The following is a 24140-nucleotide window of genomic DNA, read 5'->3' on the forward strand; positions in this document are numbered from 1 at the left end:
ATGTTTGTACTAACAGGTTTGGTATTTGCTTTTGCCAGATGCTCCAGAGAAACCAATTTATCTGTTAATTTCACAAGTTGTAGGTTCTGGGACCATATCAATAGTTTAGATTTGAACCAAAAACCTATGTACAGCTCACAGCTCAGTTACATTGCTAAGAAAAAATTTCCTCATCCAAAGCCCAGGCCAAGATAGACAAGCTACCTAGTTGTGTCCCTATGCTAGCAGGAAGGCTATTTTTTTTTTTTTTTTTTTTTTGAGACGGAGTTTCGCTCTTGTTACCCAGGCTGGAGTGCAATGGCGCGATCTCGGCTCACCGCAACCTCCGCCTCCTGGGTTCAGGCAATTCTCCTGCCTCAGCCTCCTGAGTAGCTGGGATTACAGGCACGCACCACCATGCCCAGCTAATTTTTTGTATTTTTAGTAGAGACGGGGTTTCACCATGTTGACCAGGATGTTCTCGATCTCTTGACCTCGTGATCCACCCGCCTCGGCCTCCCAAAGTGCTGGGATTACAGGCTTGAGCCACCGCGCCCGGCCCAGGAAGGCTATTTTTTTAGTCTCTTTCCCTGAGGCCGTAACTTTGAGAGCCTCCTCATCTCAAGTGGGTCAAAGAGCTCTCTCCTATTCCTTTTGTGTTAAGACTCATTCCCCTGTTACTCATATTTCTTGATCTGGGTGATGATTACACTGATGCATTCACTTTGTGACAATCCTTCAATCTGTATATTTAGAGTCTGTGCCTTTCTTTATATGTAGATTACACTTCAATTAAAAAGTACATAAGGCTGGGCGCGGTGGCTCACGCCTGTAATCCCAGCACTGTGGGAGGCCGAGGCGGGTGGATCACGAGGTCAAGAGATTGAGACCATCCTGGTCAACATGGTGAAACCCCATCTCTACTAAAAATACAAAAAATTAGGCCGGGCGCGGTGGCTCAAGCTTGTAATCCCAGCACTTTGGGAGGCCGAGGCAGGTGGATCACGAGGTCAAGAGATCGAGACCATCCTGGTCAATATGGTGAAACCCCGTCTCCACTAAAAATACAAAAAATTAGCTGGGCATGGTGGTGCGTGCCTGTAATCCCAGCTACTCAGGAGGCTGAGGCAGGAGAATTGCCTGAACCCAGGAGGTGGAGGTTGCAGTGAGCCGAGATCGCGCCATTGCACTCCAGCCTGGGTAACATGAGTGAAACTCCATCTCAAAAAAAAAATAAATAAATAAAATAAAAAGTACATAAAATCGAAAATCATTTTAAATCCTCAACAACGTATCAGTTCAACCTAAATTGATCTACAGATTTAATGGAACTGCTTTCAAATCACCAGCAAAGTATGTGTAGGCACAGAAAAGCTTGTATTAAAATTTATATGAAAGGGCACAGGTCCTAGAATAGCCAAACAATCTTGAAAATGAAGAATAACGTGGGAGGAATCACTCTACATGATAAGAAGGATTCCTATATGGGTACAGTAAAAAAAAAGTGTGGTATTGATAGAGGGATTGATACATAAGATTAACAGAACAGAATAGAGATTCCAGAAATGGACCCATACAAGTATGGCCACCTGATTTTTGCCAAAGGCAATTCAATGGAGAAAAGATAGTTTTTTCCAACAACAAATGGTGCTGGTACATTTGGACATTTCAAAGGCAAAAAAAAAAAGATGAACTGAAGAACCTTGACCTAAAGCTCTTAAAATATACTAAAATTATCTCAAAATGGATCACAGACATAAATGTAAACATAAAATTATTAAACTTTTAGAAGATAACAACATAAATTTTTCATGACCTAGAGTTAGGCAAAGAATTCTTAAACAGGGAAATCCATAAAATAAATAAAATCAATAAATTAGAATTTATCAAAATTTAGAACTTTTGCTCCATGAAAGACACTGATAAGATAATGAAAAGAGAAGCTACACACTGGGAAAAAATATATGCAGATCACATATCGAACAGAGAATCTGTATCCTAAATAAATAAAAAGCTCTCAAAACTCAATTGTAAAAAATGACCCAATTAAAACATCAAAAACTTAAACAGGCATTTCACGAGAGAGAGAGAGAGAGAGAGATGGCAAATAAGCACAAGTAGAAGTATTATGTGGAAGTCATGTGGCTTATGTGAAATGACCTCACTCCCGATTCCAGAGGGTCTTTTTTTCACAATGATTGCACCATATAATCCAGGCCTACATCAGTCAGTAGAAAGCATTCCTGGGCCACAGGGATTGAGTCAGGGATAGTTCAACTGGAACAGAACTCAGGCCCTTTGAAAAATGATTGTGGAAAGTGACCATATCCCTATTTGCGGCAGGCAGCCATCTTGTGACCATGAAGAAGTATCCTGAAGACAAACCTAACACACACAAAATAGGGCGGCACTGATATCATCAGGACCACAGCTCTGATCAAACTGTGCCTAAAACTCACATACCTCTAGACTTAGCAGTTACATGAGGCAATGTCCTACGCTTGACCTGCATTTTCTGTTTTCTGCAACTGAAACATCTTTATGTCTACCACACTTAACAGTCAACATCCTTCAACACGTTACCTCCAGGAAACTTATCATGGCTGGCAAATGCTCTCCTGTTTTCCTTTGAGCTCCTCCGGTCCCAAGAGTGAGTCACTTACCTTATCATTTTTCTCTCTCAGACATACACACACACCACACCCCTGTGGCACTTTTGTGGTGTTTTCTAACTTTCCACCCTTCCCTTGTTATAGCCCTGACCCTGGCATTTATTACACTGAATTGTGACTTGTCAGTGCCTGTCTCCTCCTCCCCTGAAGACAGTTCCTGAGGGCCTGACAGTCCGTTGACTCAGACAGTCCTAGGTTGCCTCCACCTGGAATGTCTATTTTCACACATTCCAAATCCTACCCTTTCAAACTCAACGCCAACTCTGGAAGGAGGAAAGGCTGTGATCGACCGAGAAAGGACATGTGGGAACTTTCTGGGATTACGGTAATGTTTTGTATCTTGATAGGGATGTGGGTTACACAGGTCTGTACACTTGTCAAAACGTGAAATTATACTCTTAAGATGTGTGCCTTTATTTCATCTTTCACCTTAAAAAAGATTCAAATAGTGAACTCTAGTAAATGACATGCATGCTGAAATGTTTAAAGGAATGTGTACACATGTCCATAATTTTGAAATGCATAAAGAGCCGATACATGGGTAGGCATATGTAATAAAGCCAAGTGTAGTAAAATACTAATTGTAGAATCTGGGTGGTGGATATATGGCTGTTTACAGTACAATTACTTTGACTTTCTGAATGTTTGAAAATGTTCATCACAAAATGTTAGGGAAAAAAGGAAGGACTGTGGGTCAACATCTCTGGTACCTTCACAGTCACAGACTTGGTTTAGACCTCATTACATCTTTTTATTTTTGAAGACAGAGTCTTACTCTGTTGCCCAAGCTGGAGTGCAGTGGAGCAATTTCAGTTCACTGCAACATCCGCCTCCCGGGTTCAAGCGATTCTCCTGCCTCAGCCTCCGGAGTAGCTGGGACTACAGGTGCACGCCACCAGGCCCGGCTAATTTTTTGTATTTTAGTAGAGATGGGGGTTTCACCATGTTGCCCAGGCTCATCTCAAACTCCTGAGCTCAGGCAATCTGCCCACCTCGGCCTCCCAAAGTGCTGGGATTACAGGTATGAGCCACCACACCCGGCCAACCTCATTGTATCTTAACTGGAATCTTGCAATCAACTTCACACTGGCCTCCACGTTAGCCCACTGCAGTCTCTCCTCACCCCAAGGATCACCAGAGAGAACCTTCCAAAACATTGAAGCCTCCGTGATTCAGTCCCTGCCAACCTCTTCAGCTTCATCCCTGACACTTGCCACCTTACTGCAGCCTGTACTCCAGCTCAACCCAGGGCTTGTAGCTCCACTCACACACCAGGTTACTTTATGACTTTCTACGTTTGCTCATGCTGTTCCTTTTGCTTGGAATGCTTTATTCCAACTCATCCTCTGCCCTCTTTGCCTGGTGAATGCTCTTCAAACTTAATCCAGGCATTACTTCTTACCAGAAGCATTTCCTGCCACTCAAACTGGGTTGGGTCTCCTTCTTTCGTGCTCCCATAGCACCTCAAACTTATTTGTAATATAGTATTTATCCTACAACGATGCATGGGGGTTTCCAAGTCTCTATACTAAATTAGATGCTCCTTGAAGATGAAGCTCTCCAATGGCATGCACAGGGTCTAAGAGGCTTTGATAAACGACTGTAGAACTGAACAATTGATGTTGAACTGGCATGGGTGATACTCTGGCACCTTCCAACAATTTTGTGTCATAGATTTGGTTGTATCTCCACTACGGTTTAAGGCCCACCACCCCTATTGACTCAGCCATCTCCCTATGGCTCTCAACCACCACCTCTCTCATGAAGCCAACTCAATTTCTTGAGTTGGGATTTCTTGAGTCGGGATAAAGTAAGGTCTTTTGACAGTTTCTTGCCCCAGTCTGGAATACTGCCCCCAATTCCTCAAAGGTTTACTTTCTCTGTACTTCTTTGAGATTCTAGGCCTTGTTAAACTACATTTGCTGATCACCTGAGTGCAGTCATTGAAGTACATATATATAATTACATATATTATGAATATATGTGTATATATATACACACACATATTTTAGTTCAAAGCCAGACAGAACTAAGAATTTTCTTTAAAGGCACTAGCTAAGCCAGGCACAGTGTCTCATGCTTGTAATCCCAGCACTTTGGGAGGCCGAGGCCAGTGGATCACAAGGTCAGGAGTTCGAGACCAGCCTGGCCAAGATGGTGAAACCCCATCTCTACTAAAAACACAAAAATTAGCTGCGCTTGGTGGCAGGCACCTGTAATCCTAGTTACTTGGGAGGCTGAGGCAGAATCACTTGAAGCCGGGAGGCGGAGGTTGCAGCGAGCCAAGATTACACCACTGCACTCTAGCCTATGTGACAGAGCAAGACTCTGTCTCATAAATAAATAAATAATAAAAAATAAAAGCACTAATATAATTCCTCCCAAGAATCCTGTGCAGTAGGGATCATATCTTCATTTCATAGATGACAAAACTGAGGCAAGGAAATATGAAGCAACCAGTTTAAGATCACATAGGAAGCAGAGCTGGAATGGAATCACCGGTCTTCTCACCTCCCAGGCACATCCTCTTTCCACCGCAGCCCATTGTCTCCAGGTTGGGCCAGGTTCTGGAAAGCCTTCAGAGCCAGAGGGTATAACTAGCAGTTGGAAATCATCAAGTGTTCTTAAGCAGGAGGGGATGATGAAAACAGAACTTTGGGGAGATACTCCTGAAAGGTTGTATATGACAGAATAGTGTGAGGGAGGCTACTGGACTCCTAACAAGGAGAACATAAAATGGGTACTTAACTCTCATTACAGTCATAGGTGAGTGCTGGCCTTACAACGGGGTCCCATAGAGAGGGCATGAGAAAGTTAACTATTTTGAGAGTTAAAAAGCTGAAGAGGATACAGGAGTCCATCTTGTCTCTTGGATTGAGTGGCTGACATCATGGTCTGCCTCCTGGAAATGGCCTGAGATTCCTGCCTTTTATGGGATGTAGGAGTCCAGGAAAAGGTCAACGTTGACTGGACAGTTGGATGAAGGCTTCCTTAGGAAAGTGGCATTCGATGGGACACTAGATGAGATGGTGCCCTCCCCATCCCTCCTTCTGCAGCTTCCTCACTAGCCTCCCTGGCTTCAGTCTATTCCCCTCTTCACTCACCTCCAAATTGATCCTTTTTAAAAGTTAGATCATGTAATTTTCTGCTTAAAACCCTTTAAAGATTATTTGCCATTCTTGGGATAAAGTAAGGTCTTTTGACAAACATCAAATTTACATATCCTCCATAATCTAGAATTTTAAAGTAAGTATTATGCCTAAAAACTAACAATTATGACCATATGCCTTCTTAAACTACATATTCCCTCTTGGGGATCGTGCTGACATCCACCCAAGGTGAGTCCCAGCAGCAGTTTATGATATTGTTGGCCTTTATCTATACACATACACCCCAACGTGTTTTTACTCATGCTATTGGCTTCATCTAGGATTAATCTCCCATTGTTCTTATCCAGACCAACTAATTGCCTTTCATCTTTCAGCTCAGGCATCACCCAGTTGCAAGGCATCCCCAATATTCTTGCTTCTCTAGGATGGATTCCCTACCCATCTCTTATCAGTGCGCTGTACCAACATGATGCTCCTCTCCTCCATTCAACTGACTGGAGGGCAAGTGCCATTTCAGTTAGGTTGGTGTATACGGAGTCTTGATGAAGGAGCCTGTGTAGTTGAGGCAAGGGAAACAACATGAGATAGCAAACATAGGGAGCTGTACTCAGGACAATTTAGGGCTAGAGGATTCAGTCTGGGAATTAACAGCATCCAGAAAGTTTAGGGACAACCAAGCTTCTAGAGGGCTTCATAGCTAAAATAATTCTATCTTGCAAATGTAGAAACTCAGACCCAGACAAGCAGTTTCTCCCAAATTACTTGGTTAGTCATTGAGAAGGAGGGCTCTTAGCCACAAGTCCTGTGCACTTTTCCACTCCGTACTGGAAAGGAGGAAGACTGAAGTTGAGTACCTTGTTTCCCTCCCAATTTTGAGACAGGAGCCTCTGAACTGCTGGCACCTCCTGCCTAGACTGAGAGTAAGGTGACCAAGATTCTAGCTTATCCTCTAATCTGAGGCTGTAAAAACAAAGCACAAAACAGTGCTTTGTCCCTTGACTGAGGAAGATGGGGTAGGAATTGGTGACAAAAATAACCCAGCCCATCATTGCTGTAAAGGCTCTAAAATCCTTCTTTCCTATTTCCTTTCTACCAGGAAATAAAGTTCTCCATGCTGCAGACATGAACGCTATCAAAACCCCACCTACTACTGAGACAGGCTGTGAGAACTGGAGGAGGTCATTTAACCAGTAGGTGCTAAAACCAGACAGCCTCACTCCAGATCCACAGAAGCAGAATCTCCAGAGGAAGTACTCTTGATTGGGTTCAAAATACTTTAATAGGTGACCCACAGACAGTGAGCAGCCTGCCCTGGCTCACACACAGTATCAGGGTGGTGGTGAATTTGAAACTGAGGTTCCCAAGATCACCCTGGGAGCTCTCCTTAGGAGATAACTCTCAATTCTGCATCTTGCAAACAACAGGGGCTTAATAAAGATCTGTTGGGTGCTTGAGCCTCAAAAGGTTTTCCGATATGGTGAAGGGAAAGAACATGAGTTTTGGAATCAGGCAGATCCTGCTGCAGAAGACCTGGCAAACTTCAGTCTCCTTAACTGAAAAACAGGGCAAATTACTTCATGGGGTTTTCAGTGAGAATTAGAGATATCCTAAGTAAAATCTCTAGCCCATGCCTGGCACCCAAAAGGCACTTAATAAATGGTAGTGGTTATCAGTGAGAAATGGTGGAACAGTGTGTTAAGAATATACATTCTGGAAGCAAGTTGGTCCCAGAATTTTCATGCATGATACAAGAAGGTTACTTTGTTTCTTCATTGGTAGGATGAGGGTGTTGGTGAGGATGAAATGAATCAATAAAGAATTAAGAGCAGTGCCTGGCACAAGAAAACAAGTGCGATAACTGTGAAAACAAGCTCTGACAATTATTATTATTTTTTTTTGAGACGCAGTTTCGCTCTTGTTACCCAGGCTGGAGTGCAATGGCGCGATCTCGGCTCACCGCAACCTCCGCCTCCTGGGTTCAGGCAATTCTCCTGCCTCAGCCTCCTGAGTAACTGGGATTACAGGCACGCGCCACCATGACCAGCTAATTTTTTGTATTTTTAGTAGAGACGGGGTTTCACCATGTTGACCAGGATGGTCTCGATCTCTTGACCTCGTGATCCACCCGCCTCGGCCTCCCAAAGTGCTGGGATTACAGGCGTGAGCCACCGCGCCCGGCCCAAGCTCTGATAATTATATTCTAACCCTTGTACTGGCCCTAAGCACAGTAATCAAGTCCAGATTATATAAGTGGATGGAAGAGATGTCAGAGAGAGAAAGGGGGAAAAAAAATCCCACACGCACAGAAAGAGGACACACTTGCAAAAGCAGTCTGTGGAAAACTCTCCCATTGAACTTGTCAGACCCCTTTGAATTATCACACCCTTTCTTTTCTGCTTACTCTGCTTCTGATGGTCTATTTCAGGTTTGTGAAGTGTGTCCCTCCCGAGGGTGGGAATACCCTTCCCACTTCAAGCACAAGACTGAGCACCAGGGAAATGGCCACTAGACAACTTGCTGAAGGACAAAGGAATACAAGGAGAAGGCGGCACTCCTGGACCCCGTACCATACCACCACCCCCACCATGAAAAAAAGAATGCCAAGCAAAGCAATTGCCAAGATAAATCACTTTTATCTCTATAGGAAAGGGAGGATCTAAAAAAAATATAAATTACATTAGTAACACAACATAAGAAAAAGACAGGGGCAAAACAACAAATAAGTCTGAATGATGTTACTCTAACCTATTTATAAAAAGGCCCTGCATCAGAAATTCACAATCCTACCCACTTCTAAAAATATATTTAGACATGTACAGAAGCGGTGGGCTTGTTTTTAAATTGTTTGCTTTTTTTGTAAAAATATATTAAAGGTGAATAGAAATCCTCTCTCCCTTCCCTCTATCCAGCCCCCAGCTGGGGATTGGAGATCAGGGGTGACTATCTCGAGGTGTTCTAAACTTGGATTACTAACACTCCCAACCCCTCCCCAACTCACTTCACTTAGAACCTGAAACATTAAAAAACAAACAACAACAAAAAAAGACATCAGCCTCTTTGGAAAAGCATAACTCTGGGTAAACTTGCTTTTCATTGGAAACACAAAATAACAAACAGGAGGCTCCAAGGACCCAACTAAGCTAAATGAAACCCAGGGAGGCTGGGTTTCAGCTCCACAGAAAACTTCTAACAAAGAAACAGAGGGAAAAGATCGGAATCAGGGGGATTTGCTAGCAATTAGCTGCCTTTGAAAGATCAAGAGGGGGTGTTAATGGATAAAAGGGCTGGGGACCTGATCTTGGTTACAGCAGTCACCGCACAGTCAGGCAGTTGCCTACAGAGGGACAGAGGCTTCTCCTGCCCTCCCCTCACTACCCTCTTCTGCCTTGAAATCCCCAAAATAAGCAAAGCTGGGTAGAAACAGAGGGGAGGGGAGTAGGGACTTACGTGCTAGGGGGGAGGTAGCCAGGCTTTTTGCCTTTGGTGTGACTAGATGGAGAACTGCTTGGCCCCTGGGGTCCCCAAGGTAGAGAAAGCAAATGGGCTAAAGGAACCCCTGATTCCGAGGAAGGAAAGTAGAGGCAGGGCTATGGAGAAAAGAAAAGACAAACTGGAAATACAAAGATGACGAAGGAAGCCTCACAAATTCCCTGTGGCCTGCATGGTAGCTGTTAAATTCCCCAGAAGCACTGGGCAAGCTGGGGTGAGGTTGGAGTGGGTGGTACAGGTGGAGAGAGCAAGGGTACACTCCACTTGGGCAGTGCCAAATGGAGGTGGGATGTTCTCCATCAAGTCCAGATTGCCAGTGAGGCAAGGCAAGTGGGAGGTGGGGTCACTGTCTGGACAATGGAGACAATCCACGAAGGAAAGACAGGGGAGGGGAGGATCGGATGGATGGTCTGCTTCTTCACAGATGGGTGTCTCTTTTCCTCCACTTGGGCTCGTGAATGGCCCGTCTGCACTCTGCTTGAAAGATGACCTGTCGTCTGGAAGTGCAAAGGCCCAGGAGTGAAGATGTGAGTCCTGAGGTCTTCTTCAGACCAAGACCTCAGGTGGAGAAAGAAGTATGAAAGTTCCCGATGGAGGACCCAGGTGTGGGCCGTCCCGCCACACCCTCCATAATGTCCAGGCTGTGCTCTGTGGTGTAGGTGGAACAAGCAGGCTGTTGGGCCAGGGTTATCTGCTTCAGTAGCAGGTGCTTTCAGGTTTCTGGGAGATGGTTTTCTACCTGCCAGGGCCCAGCCACAGCCACAGCCACGTGGATAATGTTCTACATGATTTCAAAATCCAGGCAAATCCCTGGAGCTCACCCTAAAACAAGTGGCCTCGTGTAGGCAGCTAAAAGTAGCTTCCTCCAATAGGCTACAAAGCCATGGTCGAAGGCTTGGTCATTTGACCTCTCCCTACCTTGACAAGAGGGAGGAATCACCTTTCTTCCCAATGATAAGTGAAGTCAGCATTTCTAGGCCACTTCTGGAAATGGCCCACAATGGGGCAGGAAGAAGGCTCTGGGCTTTCCTCTTTATTTCCATTAAGTATTTGGCAAAAGAAGGCAGAGACCACAGCCTTCTTCCACGAGCAAGTGTGGAGGTGGGGCGTATCCACTGGACTGGGGAAACAGGGCAAGCAGAATGGGTGGAGGTGGGCAGGCTTCTGGATATAGGGCTAGAGTTGCAGAAAGCGTCAAGCACTGGGCCTCCCACTTCATGGCTCAGGCTTCTTCACGCCTCTCCTCATCCTGCCTTCCAGCTCTAGGGGGCATAAACAGTAAAGGACAGACAAGGCAGGTGAAAGGGGAGTGGTTTGGACAAGTAGAAAACAGGATTCTAGTCAGCTGGAAACCTCTCCCATTTACCTGCTACTCAGAGGTATGGAGAAGGCAGGCAGGATGCTCTAGTGAAAGTGGGGAAGGGAGCTAGGAGGAGTCGGTGGAGGGGTCCGTGCCTTTGGAAGTCCCAAAAAGGCAGGACAATACACCTCAGCACCTTGTCCGGGGCAGACAGGATCCAGGAGTGCCCCGAGAGTTGACAACGGAGAAGGCAATGGGGGTGAAGGGGTGAGGGGTAGGACACAGGAGGGCTCACAGAAGTAGTTTGCCATTTCTGTGGATTTTCAGGATACGTCCGAGTCTCTGCTTTGCTGTGGCCAGGCCCTTTTTGGGACGCTTTCCTGTGGGGGAAGAGAAAAGCAAGCAGGGGCTATGGCAAGGGCTTTAACACCAAATCTGGCACCAAGTGGTGCCCTCCTTAACTACTTCCATCCAACACCATATGCTTTGACTCTTCTTCCTATGACCTCCTATAGCAGCAACAGACCCCCTTGATTACAGTTTGTCTGGTTCTTTTCCATTGATTCCTCTGGTCCCAATCATTTTTTTTCCCAATATTCTGCAAGGAGAGGAATGTGCTTCCACACCCTCTTATCCTACCCACAAGGACTGGTTAGTGATTAGAGCTCAGTGTTCCTGAAGTTACCATCCTTAGGGCCTTGCTTCATTAGAAACTCTCATCTTCACCAGCCTTCAACAACACACCAACCTCCGTGCCCTTGAGCAGTGTACTCTAGGGACTGGGCTTTGAGGACCAAAGTGAGGGAAAGGAAGGCTTGAGTCCCCTAACTCTCTCTTGTCTCTAACTCCCCACATTAAATCCCCTCCTATGTCCTATTTGACTGCCTCCATATTTGATCAATTCATCTCCTCCCTCTCCATTCCCTCTGGCAGAGCCCCAGTTGCTCTTCCTGCCCGCCTGAACTTGTGCCTCCTCCCTAGAGCTCCCATCTCTAGCCCACCCTCTACCTCCTTCTGGCCACCAGAAGCATGTTTCTAAACTAAAATCTGATCTTATCTCTACTTCAAATCAGTATCTCTCCATGGCCCATAAGATCAAATCCAAGCACCTGAGGTTGGCCTTCAGTGTCCCTCCCTGGTATTGTCATCTACTAGAGCATTTAGGATTTGGGGCAGATGGCTCTAAGATCCTTTGGTTCTACAACCATATGGCTGTTGTACCTTGTCCTGCCTGATTGCTCTGGGAGCCAACTGAAGGGCGCCGCTGGGTCAAGAAGACACCAGGGGCCATAGGTGTGGTGCTGCGGTTTGCCTGGGCCATGCCAAAGGCATTGGGACGAGCGGTGTACTCATGGTCAGCAAGACTTCCTGACAGGGCCTCTTGTTTAGGCTCAGGAGGAGGCAGGGGTGAGGAGGAGGTGACAAGCTGTGGTGTGGTAGCCACGGTGAGGGCTGGTACTGTCAGACTAAGATTGGAGTCTTGAGGGCGAGGCTGTTCCACCTCCTTCAGCAAAGGCTTCTTCTTGATATATTTCTTCTTTTGGGCCTTCTGTAGCTCCTGAAACACAAGCCAAGCAGGAGGAGAGATTCAGGAGAGAAGAAAAGAAGAAAAGTTCCCAGAAAAGGAACTAACTAGACAATGGCCAGTATGGTTGTGCAACCTGCCACCCTCTCCGTACCTGCACCAAGTATAGTCTGGATGTAAACACAACACGTAACAGGCCTTCCAAAACTTGAGATCATCTCTTTGTTACCATCCATCCTTAAGTCACCACTGTCACTTATTAGTACAGTAGCAAGAGAGCTGTAAATGAATTTGAGACTAGGATTTTGGTTCTAGTATTGCCACGTATGAGGCAGACCTTGGACATGTCTAATAACAACGACTAAATTCACACCAGTGGCTGACGCACTCTATGTACTTTATCTCATTTAATCCTTGTAACAGCCCTAAGAAGACAAAAAAATCCTAATTTTACATATGAGAAAATGGAGGTACAGGCATATTAAGTAACTTGAGCCCAGAGCCTTACAGCAGAAAAGTAGTTTGATCCAGTATTTAATCAGATCTGGAGACACCGTGCCAACTTCTCAAAATGGAAAATCTGAGCATAGAAAGATTATTAGCTTTGAAATGAGATAAAGCTGAGTTCAAATCCAGGCTTATGCTCCCTAAATTGGATGACTATGGTCAAAGTGACTAACCTTTCTGAATCTTAGCTGCCTCATCTATAAAACAGGTAAAATAATATCTGCTTTTTAGGGTTTTTGCAAAGATTAAGTGATGAAATAAAAATATACAGATATTCAATAAGTGGTTAATTATTATTCTATCTTCATCTCTTATACTGGCTTCTCTTCCTCTTGCTGGTCTTTTTCTTTTAACAGAGGGCTTGACAATCCTCCAGGTCACTGAGTCTAAAAACCTCACTTTGGGATGGGAATGACAAATAAGGAGTTGTGTCACTTCTCTCAATACCTTGTATTTCAACTATCCACTGCCCTATAGATCTACTATCCACTGCATTGTGGGTACCTGTATAGTGGGCATCTGGAAAAGTGGCGCTGAAAGCATGTAAATAACTTCACCTTCTGAAATGCTACACAGCCACACAAACCAACTCAGTAATTACATTTCTTTGCCTTCTTTTGGCAACACAAGCCTACTCCTACCTTCAGAAGATCTGACAGGCTGTGGCTACCACAGGTATTTCTGAGGGGCGAGAATAACAATATTAGTAATACATGCCAACCACTCTCTTATTACTCACTTAATACTAATAAGAACCGAAGAAGTAAGACTTACAATCCCATTTGAAGGATGAAGAAACTGTGGCACAGAGAGGCTAAGTAATTTCCCCAAGGTTACAGGACCAGTAAGTGGCCAAACTGGGATTCACATCCAACTCATTTGGCTTTAGAATCTCTTCCCTCAGCCATACCGCTATTCTATCCATACCACAAGCTGCATTTCTGCCCCTTTTTGTCTCACGTAAATCCAGAAATTACCTCTTCATATCTAGATCACTAGCCTAAATGTTGCTAGCTTTGCTGCCAATCTCTTTCACATGTAATTTATCCAGATACCCCCACAGACAACTACACCATCTTATGACAGAACCACTTTCACCTTGCCAATCCTCTTGCTCAAAAAGCTGTTAGCAGATCCCTGCCCAAGTTCAAACTCCCTGGCCTGACATTCATAATCTTCCACAGTCTGGCTATTTACACTTAGCCAACCAATAATGATAATGATGAAAAGCTAACAGGCCTATAGTACTTATTCTGTACCAACTGCCATTCTAAAAGAGTTTGTATAAATATTACCTCATTTAATCATAAAATGAAGTCTATGAGGAAATGAGACAAAGAGAAATTAACTTGCCCAAGTGGTAAAACTATTATATAATTTAAATCTAAGCAGGCTGACTCCAGAATCCATTCTTATAACCATTACTTATTTTAACTAATTCCCTAACATGAAGTCTCCAATCCAGAAAGATTTGTTTCATTCATTCATTCACTCACCCCAATTCTGACTAAATCCATGTTCTGACCCTAGTGGAGATACCAAGCTAAATATATTCCCACTCTTGAAGTATTCATAATTTAATAAGAAACACCAAAAGTTATATTTATGATCGTAAGTACCACAAGAAAATGCTATAGAAGCACATAGAAAAAGGCCTCTGAAATAAAGTAGTGGTAAGTAGTGCAAAGGGCTGTTAGGTAAGGCATCTGAGAGGGTATGATTCTCAATGGGTAAAAGGAATATCTTGTGCAAAGGCACAAAAGTATGAGACAATTTGATACACTCACTGAGGGGACTATGAATATAGCAGTACAGTACGGTTGTACAAAGTGTGTGCAGGGGGCTGGCAGGAGGTCAGGGAGATGACCAGAGACCAAATCAAGAGGGCTTTGTGGGTTATACCAAGGAATTCCTTTCTCCTAGAATGCCTCCCTGGCCCCTACATCTTGGCCCCTACCAGAAGCCCAAGCTTGCAAAACCCCTCCCCAATTTCAAAACCTTTCTTTTTTTTGTGAGATGAAGTTTTGCTCTGTTGCCAAACTGGAGTGCAGTGGCACAATCTGGGCTCACTGCAACCTCCGCTGCTTGGGTTCAAGGGATTTCCCTGCCTCAGCCTCCTGAATAGCTGAGCACAGGCACGCGCCACCACACTTAGCTAATTTTTTTTTTTTTTGTATGTTAGTAGTGACAGGGTTTCACCATGTTGGCCACAATGGTCTCGATCTCCTGACCTCGTGATCTGCCTGCCTCGGCCTCCCAAAGTGCTGGGATTACAGGCATGAGTCATTGCGCCCAGCCTCAAAACCTCTTCTTTGAGGTAATCTCTCATCATCCCAAACAGAATTAAGCTACTTAAAAGGCACTAAGAATAATTTTCTCACCTTTACTTAATTTATGTTTATATAAAACAGTAGAACCCCCTTTTTCTAATTATAGCTTACATTGTATTGGGATATATATAAGAGAGAGAAGTTCTGGTCAAAGATTGCCAGGCCTGCTTGGACTCTGTTGGTTCAATACAATAGCCTGAGACATTTCTAAGCAACTCTACTGCTCCATAGCACATCATATGAAAAACAACATTCTATCAAATATTATTTAAATAGGATATAATGACTGAACTACATAAACATTTATTTAAATAGAAAGGAACATGAAGTTTGAAGTTAGAAGATATGAGTTTGAATCTTGTCTCCTCTATTTACTGGCTGTATTATCCTGGACTAGTCACTGAACGAGAGCCTCATTTTCTTCACCTGTAAAATGATGAAAATATCACCTGTTGAACAGGGCTATTGGGCAGATTACATTACACATTGTACATGAGTGCACCTAACATAAAGCAGATGCTTAATAGTGCTCTAAGCTATAGGATACAGCATTAGGAGATAATGGGATATTGATAACAAGAGAATCAGGATATTCACCTCTAAAGGCTCCTAAGCACATTACACAGATTAAAAAACTTTAAACCGTAATGCTAGGAGGTGAACTTGATTCTAGTGAAGATCACTCTTTAAGACAAAAAAAAAAATTGGTGGGTAAAGATTAAGATATTATCTCATAAAGTGGACAAGAAAAAATTCTAATCAACGAAATTCCAATATTGGTGGGTGGCTGACAACTTGAGTGTACTCAGCTGAGTCACCCCCTCAGGGCTTCATATGAGAGCAAAGGATAGATCTGGTCCTTCTCATCTGAGAAATTTTTACATACTAAGAAAGGTAAGTGATATCTGCAAGGGTTTTCTCTGGCCTAATATTTTCTTTCAGCCTAAATCATGTCAACTGTGTAACCTGTGGAAGTGGCTTGTCATTGAATTGGAATAAGAGGGATTTAAGAGGGGATTGGGGCTGGGATACTGCCAAGGATAAAGATCAATGGTTACTCAATGCCCACTGAGACAAAGGTGGGATCCTATCAGTATGCAGGTCTAAATGTTGAGGCTCTAAGTCAAACTACTTTGAGTTGCAGGGTCATTACTTGGGGTATCAGCACCTACCTGCTGGGCCAGCTTTGCAGCTGCTGCAGCCAAACCTGTCTCAATAGAGGCTACCCGGGTCCCCTCACGCACAGGACGGTCCTGCTTCGGCAGAGTTGGGGTCACACGAGCTGCAGGGGAAACAGGATGAGAAGGTGTCACAAAAACATTTACCTGAATGCTAGCCATATTCCCTACCTCCCTCCAAAGGTGGTCTCATTGGTCTTACTGCTTCTAACATTTTATGAAGCCAGATTTTGCCATTACATAAGAAGCTAATTCACAAATGCTCAAAGCACACATTGATTAAAGGATAAAAGTGAACCTTGAAGAGGAAAGAAAGAAAAAAGAAAAAAAAGTAAATTTCCCTTGGCTGGGCATGATGGTTCATGCCTGTAATCCCAATGCTCTGGGAGGCTGGGGTGGGGCCCTGTCACTACAAAAAATTTAAAAGTTAGCCAGGTGTGGTGGCATGCACCTGTGGTCCTAGCTACTTGGGAGGCTGAAGTGGGAAGACTGCTTAAGCCCAGGAGTTTGAGGTTACAGTAAGCTACAATTGCACCACTGTACTCTAGCCTGAGCAACAGAGCGAGACCCTGTCTCTAAAAATAAAGCAATAATCCAGGCCAGGTGCAGTGGCTCACACCTGTAATCCCAGCACTTTGGGAGGTCGAAGCAGGTGGATCACTTGAGGCCATGAGTTTGAGATCAGCCTGGCAAACATGGCAAATCTCATCTCTACTAAAAATATAAAAATTAGCCAAGCATGGTGGTACACACCTGTAGTCCCAGCTACTCAGGAGGCTGAGGCATGCGAATTGCTTGAGCCTGGGAGGCAGAGGTTGCAGTGAGCCAAGATTGCGTCACTGCACTCCAGACTGGGCAACAGAGCAAAACTCTGTCTCAAAAAAATAAATAAAATAAATCAAAAAATAAAAATAAAAAATTTGGGGAGGCTGAAGCAGACAGATGATGAGGTCAAGAGATAGAGACCATCCTGGCCAACATGGTGAAACCCCATCTCCACTAAAAAAATACAAAAATTGACTGGGTGTGGTGGCGTGTGCCTGTAGTTCCAGCTACTTGGGAGGCTGAGGCAGGAGAATCGGTTTAACCCAGGAGGCAGAGATTGCAGTGAACCAAGACTGCACCACAGCACTCCAGTATCAAAAAAAAAAAAAAAAAAAAAAAAAGTTAATCTCCCTGAACTGGCATTTAAGGTTGTCCCATATTCTGCTTCTGGCCCACTTACCTCTCCAATCTTATTTCCACATCCATATTCTCAGCTTCTCCAGACAGATGGCTTCCTTATTACATCTCCAGAGTTTCTACAGCTCATCCTCTCTCCCTGTGCTTTCATCCTCACCATCCACACTATCTAGAGTACTATTTTCCTTTTTGTTTGCCTATTTCAAAACCTACCCATTCTTTAAGGTAAGCTGAAATCAGTCTCCTACACAAAACCTCTTTGGTTCCATTGATCTCTTTTCCCTCTGAACTTATGATCTACACAAATTACTTGATACATAGCACATACCACCTTTTCTCATTCTCTAATGCTGATGTGTGTTATTCTGTCTACCAATCAAGCTATGAGTTCCTCAAAAAGACCACCTTCTTGCATGACTAATGCCTTACACCAACTTGAAATAAAAAATACTCAATCCACCGTTTCAAAAGGAAGTATATTTCAGGATAACCAAACAGCCCCAAATGATGAGAGACAGCTCTTTTTCACAGAAGAATGCCAGCTACTAAATGTAGAAGGAATGACAGAATTAGAAAATCACAACTGTGAAAGTCCTAATGAAACAGCAGACTCTAGGGAATTGGATATTCACATAGCACCAAAATATTACCTCACAGATTACCTGCTTATCTCAAGAAGAAAACACTTATAATGATGAGATCAAGAGATTACCACTTTAAGTATGAACTTTACTGTCACTAATAGTGAGAAAGCACAACACAACTTCATCCACCTCTTGATGAGATGCAATAGGAAATTCACACCACCTGATAAGTAGTTTTGTTGAAGAGCTAAAATCAAGCAAGCCATTCATATTACTTCCAGTATTTAGGAAGCACAGTGGTAGAAAAACAAGTTAAATGACACCAGAAGAAAACAAGCAGACGTTCTACAAGCTAAACTGGCTTTGTCTCTTTAAAAAAATGTCACAAGTAAGCAAACAGACAAATCTAAAAGGTAGGACATGTCATAAGGCAATTACACCAGTGTCTACCACAAATCAATAGCACAAAACAATAAAGGGGAGACTACTTTAGGTTGAGAGGGTTAAAAGGCATGACATTCGAATGCCATGTGGACTCTGTTCAGATCCTGATTTAAACCATCTATTATAAAAACATCTTTTCACGGTTTGACAATTTAGGAAACTTGATTACAGACCTGGAATTAGATAACATCAAAGAATTACCAAATTATCGTTAATTTTGTTATGTATAATAACAGGTTGTAAGGTTTTGTGAGAAAATATCCATTTTTTTGAAATACATGGGGGAAATGGCATAATATCTGAGGTTTGCTTTCAAGCAAAGAAAAAAATTTTTTAGAACAGTTAAGTGATAAATGAAGCCAATATGGCAATATATATAACTGTTCATTCTCACTAGTGGATATATAGGAGTTCAATGAACTATTTTATTTACTTTATTTAGATGGAGTCTCACTCTGTTGCCAGGCTGGAGTGCAGTGGCGCAATCTCAGCTCACTGCAACCTCGGCCTCCCGGGTTCAAGCGATTCTCCTGCCTCAGCCTCCCGAGTAGCTGGGACTACAGGTACGTGCCACCACACCCAGCTAATTTTTGTACTTTTAGTAGAGATGAGGTTTTACCGTGTTGGCCAGGATGGTCTGGATCTCTTGACCTCGTGATCCACCCGCCCTGGCCTCCCAAAGTGCTGAGATTACAGGCATGAGCCACCGTGCCCAGCCCTATTCTATTCTTAAAGGAAAAAATCTACTGTCACAGAAAAAAGATGTGGTGGTGCTGCTGACCTAGATTTAAACTCTTTGGTTAGCTATTGCTATTATAAAGGAGAATTTCTGGATAAGCAGTATGCAGATTCTAGAACAAGCAATTCGAAAGGCTGAAATTCTTTCTTTAAAGGTAACGTGTTTAAAACATGACTGGAAGCAAATTTACCAAAAATGTTGATACATAATTTTTTAGGCATGGATACTTGGATATCTTTTATATTGTTCTCTATATTTTTGTATGTGTGGTGGTTTTAAAACATGGCTCCAAATCCTATGATACCTTTCCTATTGACAGGTGGGATCTGTGCCCGACTCTTGAATCTAAGCATGCTCATTTGTACCCTATAGAATATGATATAAATGATACCATGTGACTTCTGAGGCTAAGTCAGTAAAGGCAATTTCAGTTTCCACCCTGCTTGTTGGAACACTCATGCTTAGCAATCTGAACTGCTATGTAAAAAGTTTTGATTGCCTTGAGTCTGCTGGGCAGTAAGGAAGCCAGTCACATGGAGGAGCCACATGTTAGCCCGTTACCTGGGATTACAGGCGCCCACCACCACGCCTGGCTAATTTTGTATTTTTAGTAGAGATAGAGTTTCACCGTGTTGGTCAGGATGGTCTCAAACTCCTGATGTCAAATGATCCACCCGCCTCAGTGTCCCAAAGTGTTGGGATTACAGGCGTGAACCACTGCGTCCGGCTGGATGTCCTTATTCTTAGGAGATACTAAGGATAAAATATGTTATGATGACTGTACATTACTTTGAAGTGGCTCAGGGAAAACTATAGATAGCCAGACAGATATAGATAGATGAATCAAGCAACTACAGCAAAATGTTACAACTATAGAATCTGGGTATTGAGACTAGACATATTCATGTGCTATCCTTCTACTTTTATGTATATGTAATATGTCATATTATACTTTGAGAGGCCGAGGCAGGCAGATCACTTGAGGTCAGGAGTTTGAGACCAGGCTGGCCAACATGGTGAAATCCTGTCTCTACTAAAAATACAAAAAAAAAATTAGCCAGATGTGGTGGTACACGCCTGTAATTCCAGCTACTCAGGAACCTGAGGCAGGAGAATCACTTGAACCCAGAAGGCAGAGGTTGCAGTGAGCTAAGATCGTGTCATTGCACTCCAGCCTGAGCGACAGAGTGAGACTCTGTCTCAAAATATAAAATAAAATAGTCATATTAACAAATTTTAAATAATGAACAAGACTAAGAGACTATAATGACCAAATGCAATGTGTAATCCTTGAATGGATTCTGGTTTAAGCAAGCCAATTTCAAAAGATATTTGTGGTACAACTGGGGGAAATTTGAGTAAGTACATGGTACTAGATGATATTAAGAAATAAATGTGGCCGGGCACAGTGGCTCACGCCTGTAATCCTAGAACTTTGGGAGGCTGAGGAGGGCAGATCACGAGGTCAAGAGATAGAGACCAACCTAGCCAACATGGTGAAACTCCATCTCTACTAAAAAATACAAAAATTAGCTGGGCGTGGTGGCGCGTACCTGTAGTCCCAGCTACTCGGGAGGCTGAGGCAGAATTGCCTGAACCCAGGAGGCAGAGGTTGCAGTGAGCCGAGATTGCGCCACTGCACTCCAGCCTGGCGCCTGGCGACAGAGGGAGACTCTGTCTCAAAAAAAAAAAAAAAAAAAAAATTTTTTTACTTTGCTTAGGTGTCATATACTGGTACTGTGGTTAAAAAAGAAAATATCATTCAATGCATATTTAACTATTTAGGATGGGATGTCATGATGGGTTGACATCAGTGAAAGTGGCCCAGAGTAAGGACCTCCAAGAATTCATTCCCCTATAAAAAAACAAGGGAAAAACTAGCAAAACTGTCAGGATGAATTTTTTCAGAACTCTGGAAAGTAACAAAAAGTTTGCAGCAATCTGGAAAACATTTATTCAAGAAAAACAGCTGAATCTCAGTAAGAACAATAAGCTTTGTGCATTTTAACTTGCCTCAGACATATCTACCTTGTCCTAGCTTAGTGAACACCTTGAAAAATAGCAGCCGATGTTCCCAGTAATATAGTGAGCAGAACAGAGCTAGAGCTTTCTTTCAAAGCCTAGTACTAAAACCCTCTCCCTCCCTGGGGGATGTTTATTTTTAAAAAATGTTTAAAGGCATGTGCTTAATGTCATAGCTGTTTAAGGTGATAGATAACAGTTGTGGTAAACAATAGATTAACCCAAATGATTTTTTAAAAAGCTAAGGAATGAGATGCCCATAGAGAATGTGAAAAGCTCCCACACATTTCTGCAAATTAGACGACCACATGCATGTGTTGGGGCTCTAAGACTGGAGAAGGTCCTAAGCATGCACCTCTGTCTAACTTTGAGATGTTGCACAAGGACGACGTGAAGGCTACGGCAGAGTTGTAATCTGCCTGGCTGAGTGAAGGCATGCTCCAACATGCACATAGAGAGGCCCTCAGTAAGCACTGGGAGACTCATTGGTTCCAGGTATTTCAGGAAATCTGTGTCCAATCATGAGACATCTACTAAGCTAAATGAGTAGAGACATCAGTGGGCACACACAAAAGTTTACAGACTTTACAGAATTAGTTCAGAAAAGCCACTAAGCAAAACCCAACTACAACAAAAAGAGTGTTCCCTGAGAAGCAGAGTGGAGAAAATCTGATTTTCAGAGTTGCCATGGCATTTAAAATGTATAGTTTTCAACAAAAAACTACAAGACATACAAAGAAATAAAGTAGAGCCATTTACAAGAAAAAAAGCCATCAGGGTAAATTGTCCCTGATTTCCTAGACAAAGCTGGAGTTACCAGACAAGGACTTTAAATCAGCTATTTTAAATGCTTTCAAAGGCTAAGGGAGACCATGTTTAAACAACTACAGAAAGTATGAGAATGATGTCTCACCAGAGAATACCATAGAGACAGAAATTATAGAAAGAAACCAAATAGATATTTTGGAGTTGAAAAGTAAAATAACTGAAATGCAAACTTCACTAGAGGGTTTTAATAGTAGATTTGAGCAGGTGGAAGGAAAAATTACTGACTCTGAAGATAAGTCAATTAAGATTATCCAGTCTGATGAGCACACAAAAAAAAAAGAGAATGAAGAAAAGTGAACAGAGCCAAAGGGATCTGAAGGACACCTATTTGAAAAAATAGCAACTAAAAACTTTCCAAATTTGATGAAAAACAATCTATACATTCAAGAGCCGAACAAACTCTAAGCTGGATAAACACAAAAGGCTACATATTATTACCAAAACCAAAGACAACAACAGAATTTTGAAAGCAGCAAGACAGAAGTGACTCACAATCTAAACAGAATTCTCCATAAGACTGATACTTTATTATCAGAAACCATGAAGGTTGGAAGACATATTCTAAGTGCTAAAAACAAAAACAAACAAACAAAAAAAAAAAACACCATCAATCAAGAATTCTAGATCCAGGCTGGGCACGGCAGCTCACACCTGTAATTCCAGCACTTTGGGAGGCCATGGTGGGTGGATCACAAGGTCAAGATTTCAAGACCAGCCTGGCCAAGATGGTGAAACCCCATCTCTACTAAAAACACAAAAATTAGCCAGGTGCAGTGGCAGGTGCCTGTAAACCCAGCTACTCAGGAGGCTGAGGCAGAGAATCACTTGCACCCGGTTGGGGGGGTGGAGGTTGCAGTGAGCCAAGACTGCACCACTGCACTCCAGCCTGGGCGACAGAGTGAGACTCCATCTCAAAAAAAAAAAAAAAAAAAAAGAATTCTAGATCTAGTAAAACTATCCTTCAAATATGAAGAAATCAAGATATTCCTAGATAAACAAAAACAAATAGTTTGACACTAGTAGACCTGTCCTGTAAGAAATGCTAAAGGGAAGCCTTCAGGTTGAAATGAAAGGACACTATACAATTGAATCTACGTGAAGAAATAAAGAGCACTGGTAAAGGAAACTAGATAGGTATATATTTAAAAGACAGTATCTGGCCGGGCGAGGGTGGCTCATGCCAGTAATCCCAAAACTTTGGGAGGCCGAGGCGGGTGGATCACGAGGGCAGGAGATTGAGACCATCCTGGCCAACATGGTGAAGCTCCATCTTTACTAAAAATACAAAAATTAGCTGGGCGTGGTGGCACATGCCTGTAAGTCCTGGCTACTCAGGAGGCTGAGACAGAACTGCTTGAACCCAGGAGGCGGAGGTGACAGTGAGCCGAGTTCTCACCACTGCACTCCAGCCTAGCGACAGTGCGAGGCTCCATCTCAAAAAATAAAAGACAGTATCAGCTTATTTTTTTTTGTAACTTTTTCTATCTGGGTTAATAGACAATTACATAAAGCAATTACCACAACCCTTTGTTCATGAACACAATGTATAAAGATGTAATTTGTCACAGTAACAGCATAAAGGAGAAGAGTAATGGAGCTATATAGCAGCAAAGTTTCTGTGTAGTATTGAAATTGATAATAATGTAAATTAGAATGGTATAAATTAAGTTGTTAAACCACTAAGAAAACAACTTGGCTAGGCACGATGGCTCATGCCTGTAATCCCAGCACTTTGGGAGGCCGAGGCAGTCACATCACCTGAGGTCAGGAATTTGAGACCAGTTCGGCCAACATGGGGAAACCCCGACTCTACTAAAAATACAAAAATTAGCCAGGCATGGTAGCACGTGCCTATATTCCCAGCTACTTGGGAGGCTAAGGTGGGAGGATTGCTTGAATCCAGGAGGTGGAGGTTGCAGTGAGCCGAGATTGCGCCACTGCACTCAGCCTGGGCAACAGGGTAAGACTCCGTCTGGGGGGAAAAAAAAAACCTCATACATATACAGATAAAAAAGGGAATTAAAATGGGATCCTAGGGCTGGGCACGGTGGCTCATGCCTGTAATTCCAGTACTTTGGGAGGCAAAGGCAGGTGAATCACCTGAGGACAGAAGTTTGAGACCTGCCTGGCCAAAGTGGTGAAATCCTGTCTCTCCTAAAAATACAAAAATTAGCTAGGGGTGGTGGCGGGCACCTGTAATCCCAGCTACTCAGGAGGCTGAGGCAGGAGGAGAATTACCTGAACCTGGGAG

At 43.2% G+C, this 24140-nt stretch overlaps 1 protein-coding gene across 3 annotated transcripts in view; it reads right to left on the bottom strand.

The window, feature by feature from the left end:
• Positions 1 to 8374: 8374 nt before the first annotated feature.
• The window catches only part of PHF8 (PHD finger protein 8), a 108277-nt gene continuing 92511 nt past the window's right edge, over positions 8375 to 24140 (bottom strand). For all 3 annotated transcript variants that reach the window (XM_032267028.1, XM_032267027.1, XM_032267029.1), the window contains 3 exons: positions 16085 to 16194; positions 11772 to 12108; positions 8375 to 10930 (listed from right to left, as the gene is read on the bottom strand). In XM_032267028.1, coding sequence (XP_032122919.1) covers positions 10842 to 10930; positions 11772 to 12108; positions 16085 to 16194 — 536 coding nt within the window. In that variant the 3' untranslated portion in view covers positions 8375 to 10841. The remainder of the gene's footprint in view (positions 10931 to 11771; positions 12109 to 16084; positions 16195 to 24140) is intronic.

The sequence above is a fragment of the Sapajus apella genome, unplaced genomic scaffold (genome assembly GCF_009761245.1).
Source record: "Sapajus apella isolate SASKATOON/1434 unplaced genomic scaffold, GSC_monkey_1.0 scaffold164, whole genome shotgun sequence".
In the NCBI taxonomy this organism is placed as follows: domain Eukaryota; kingdom Metazoa; phylum Chordata; class Mammalia; order Primates; family Cebidae; genus Sapajus; species Sapajus apella.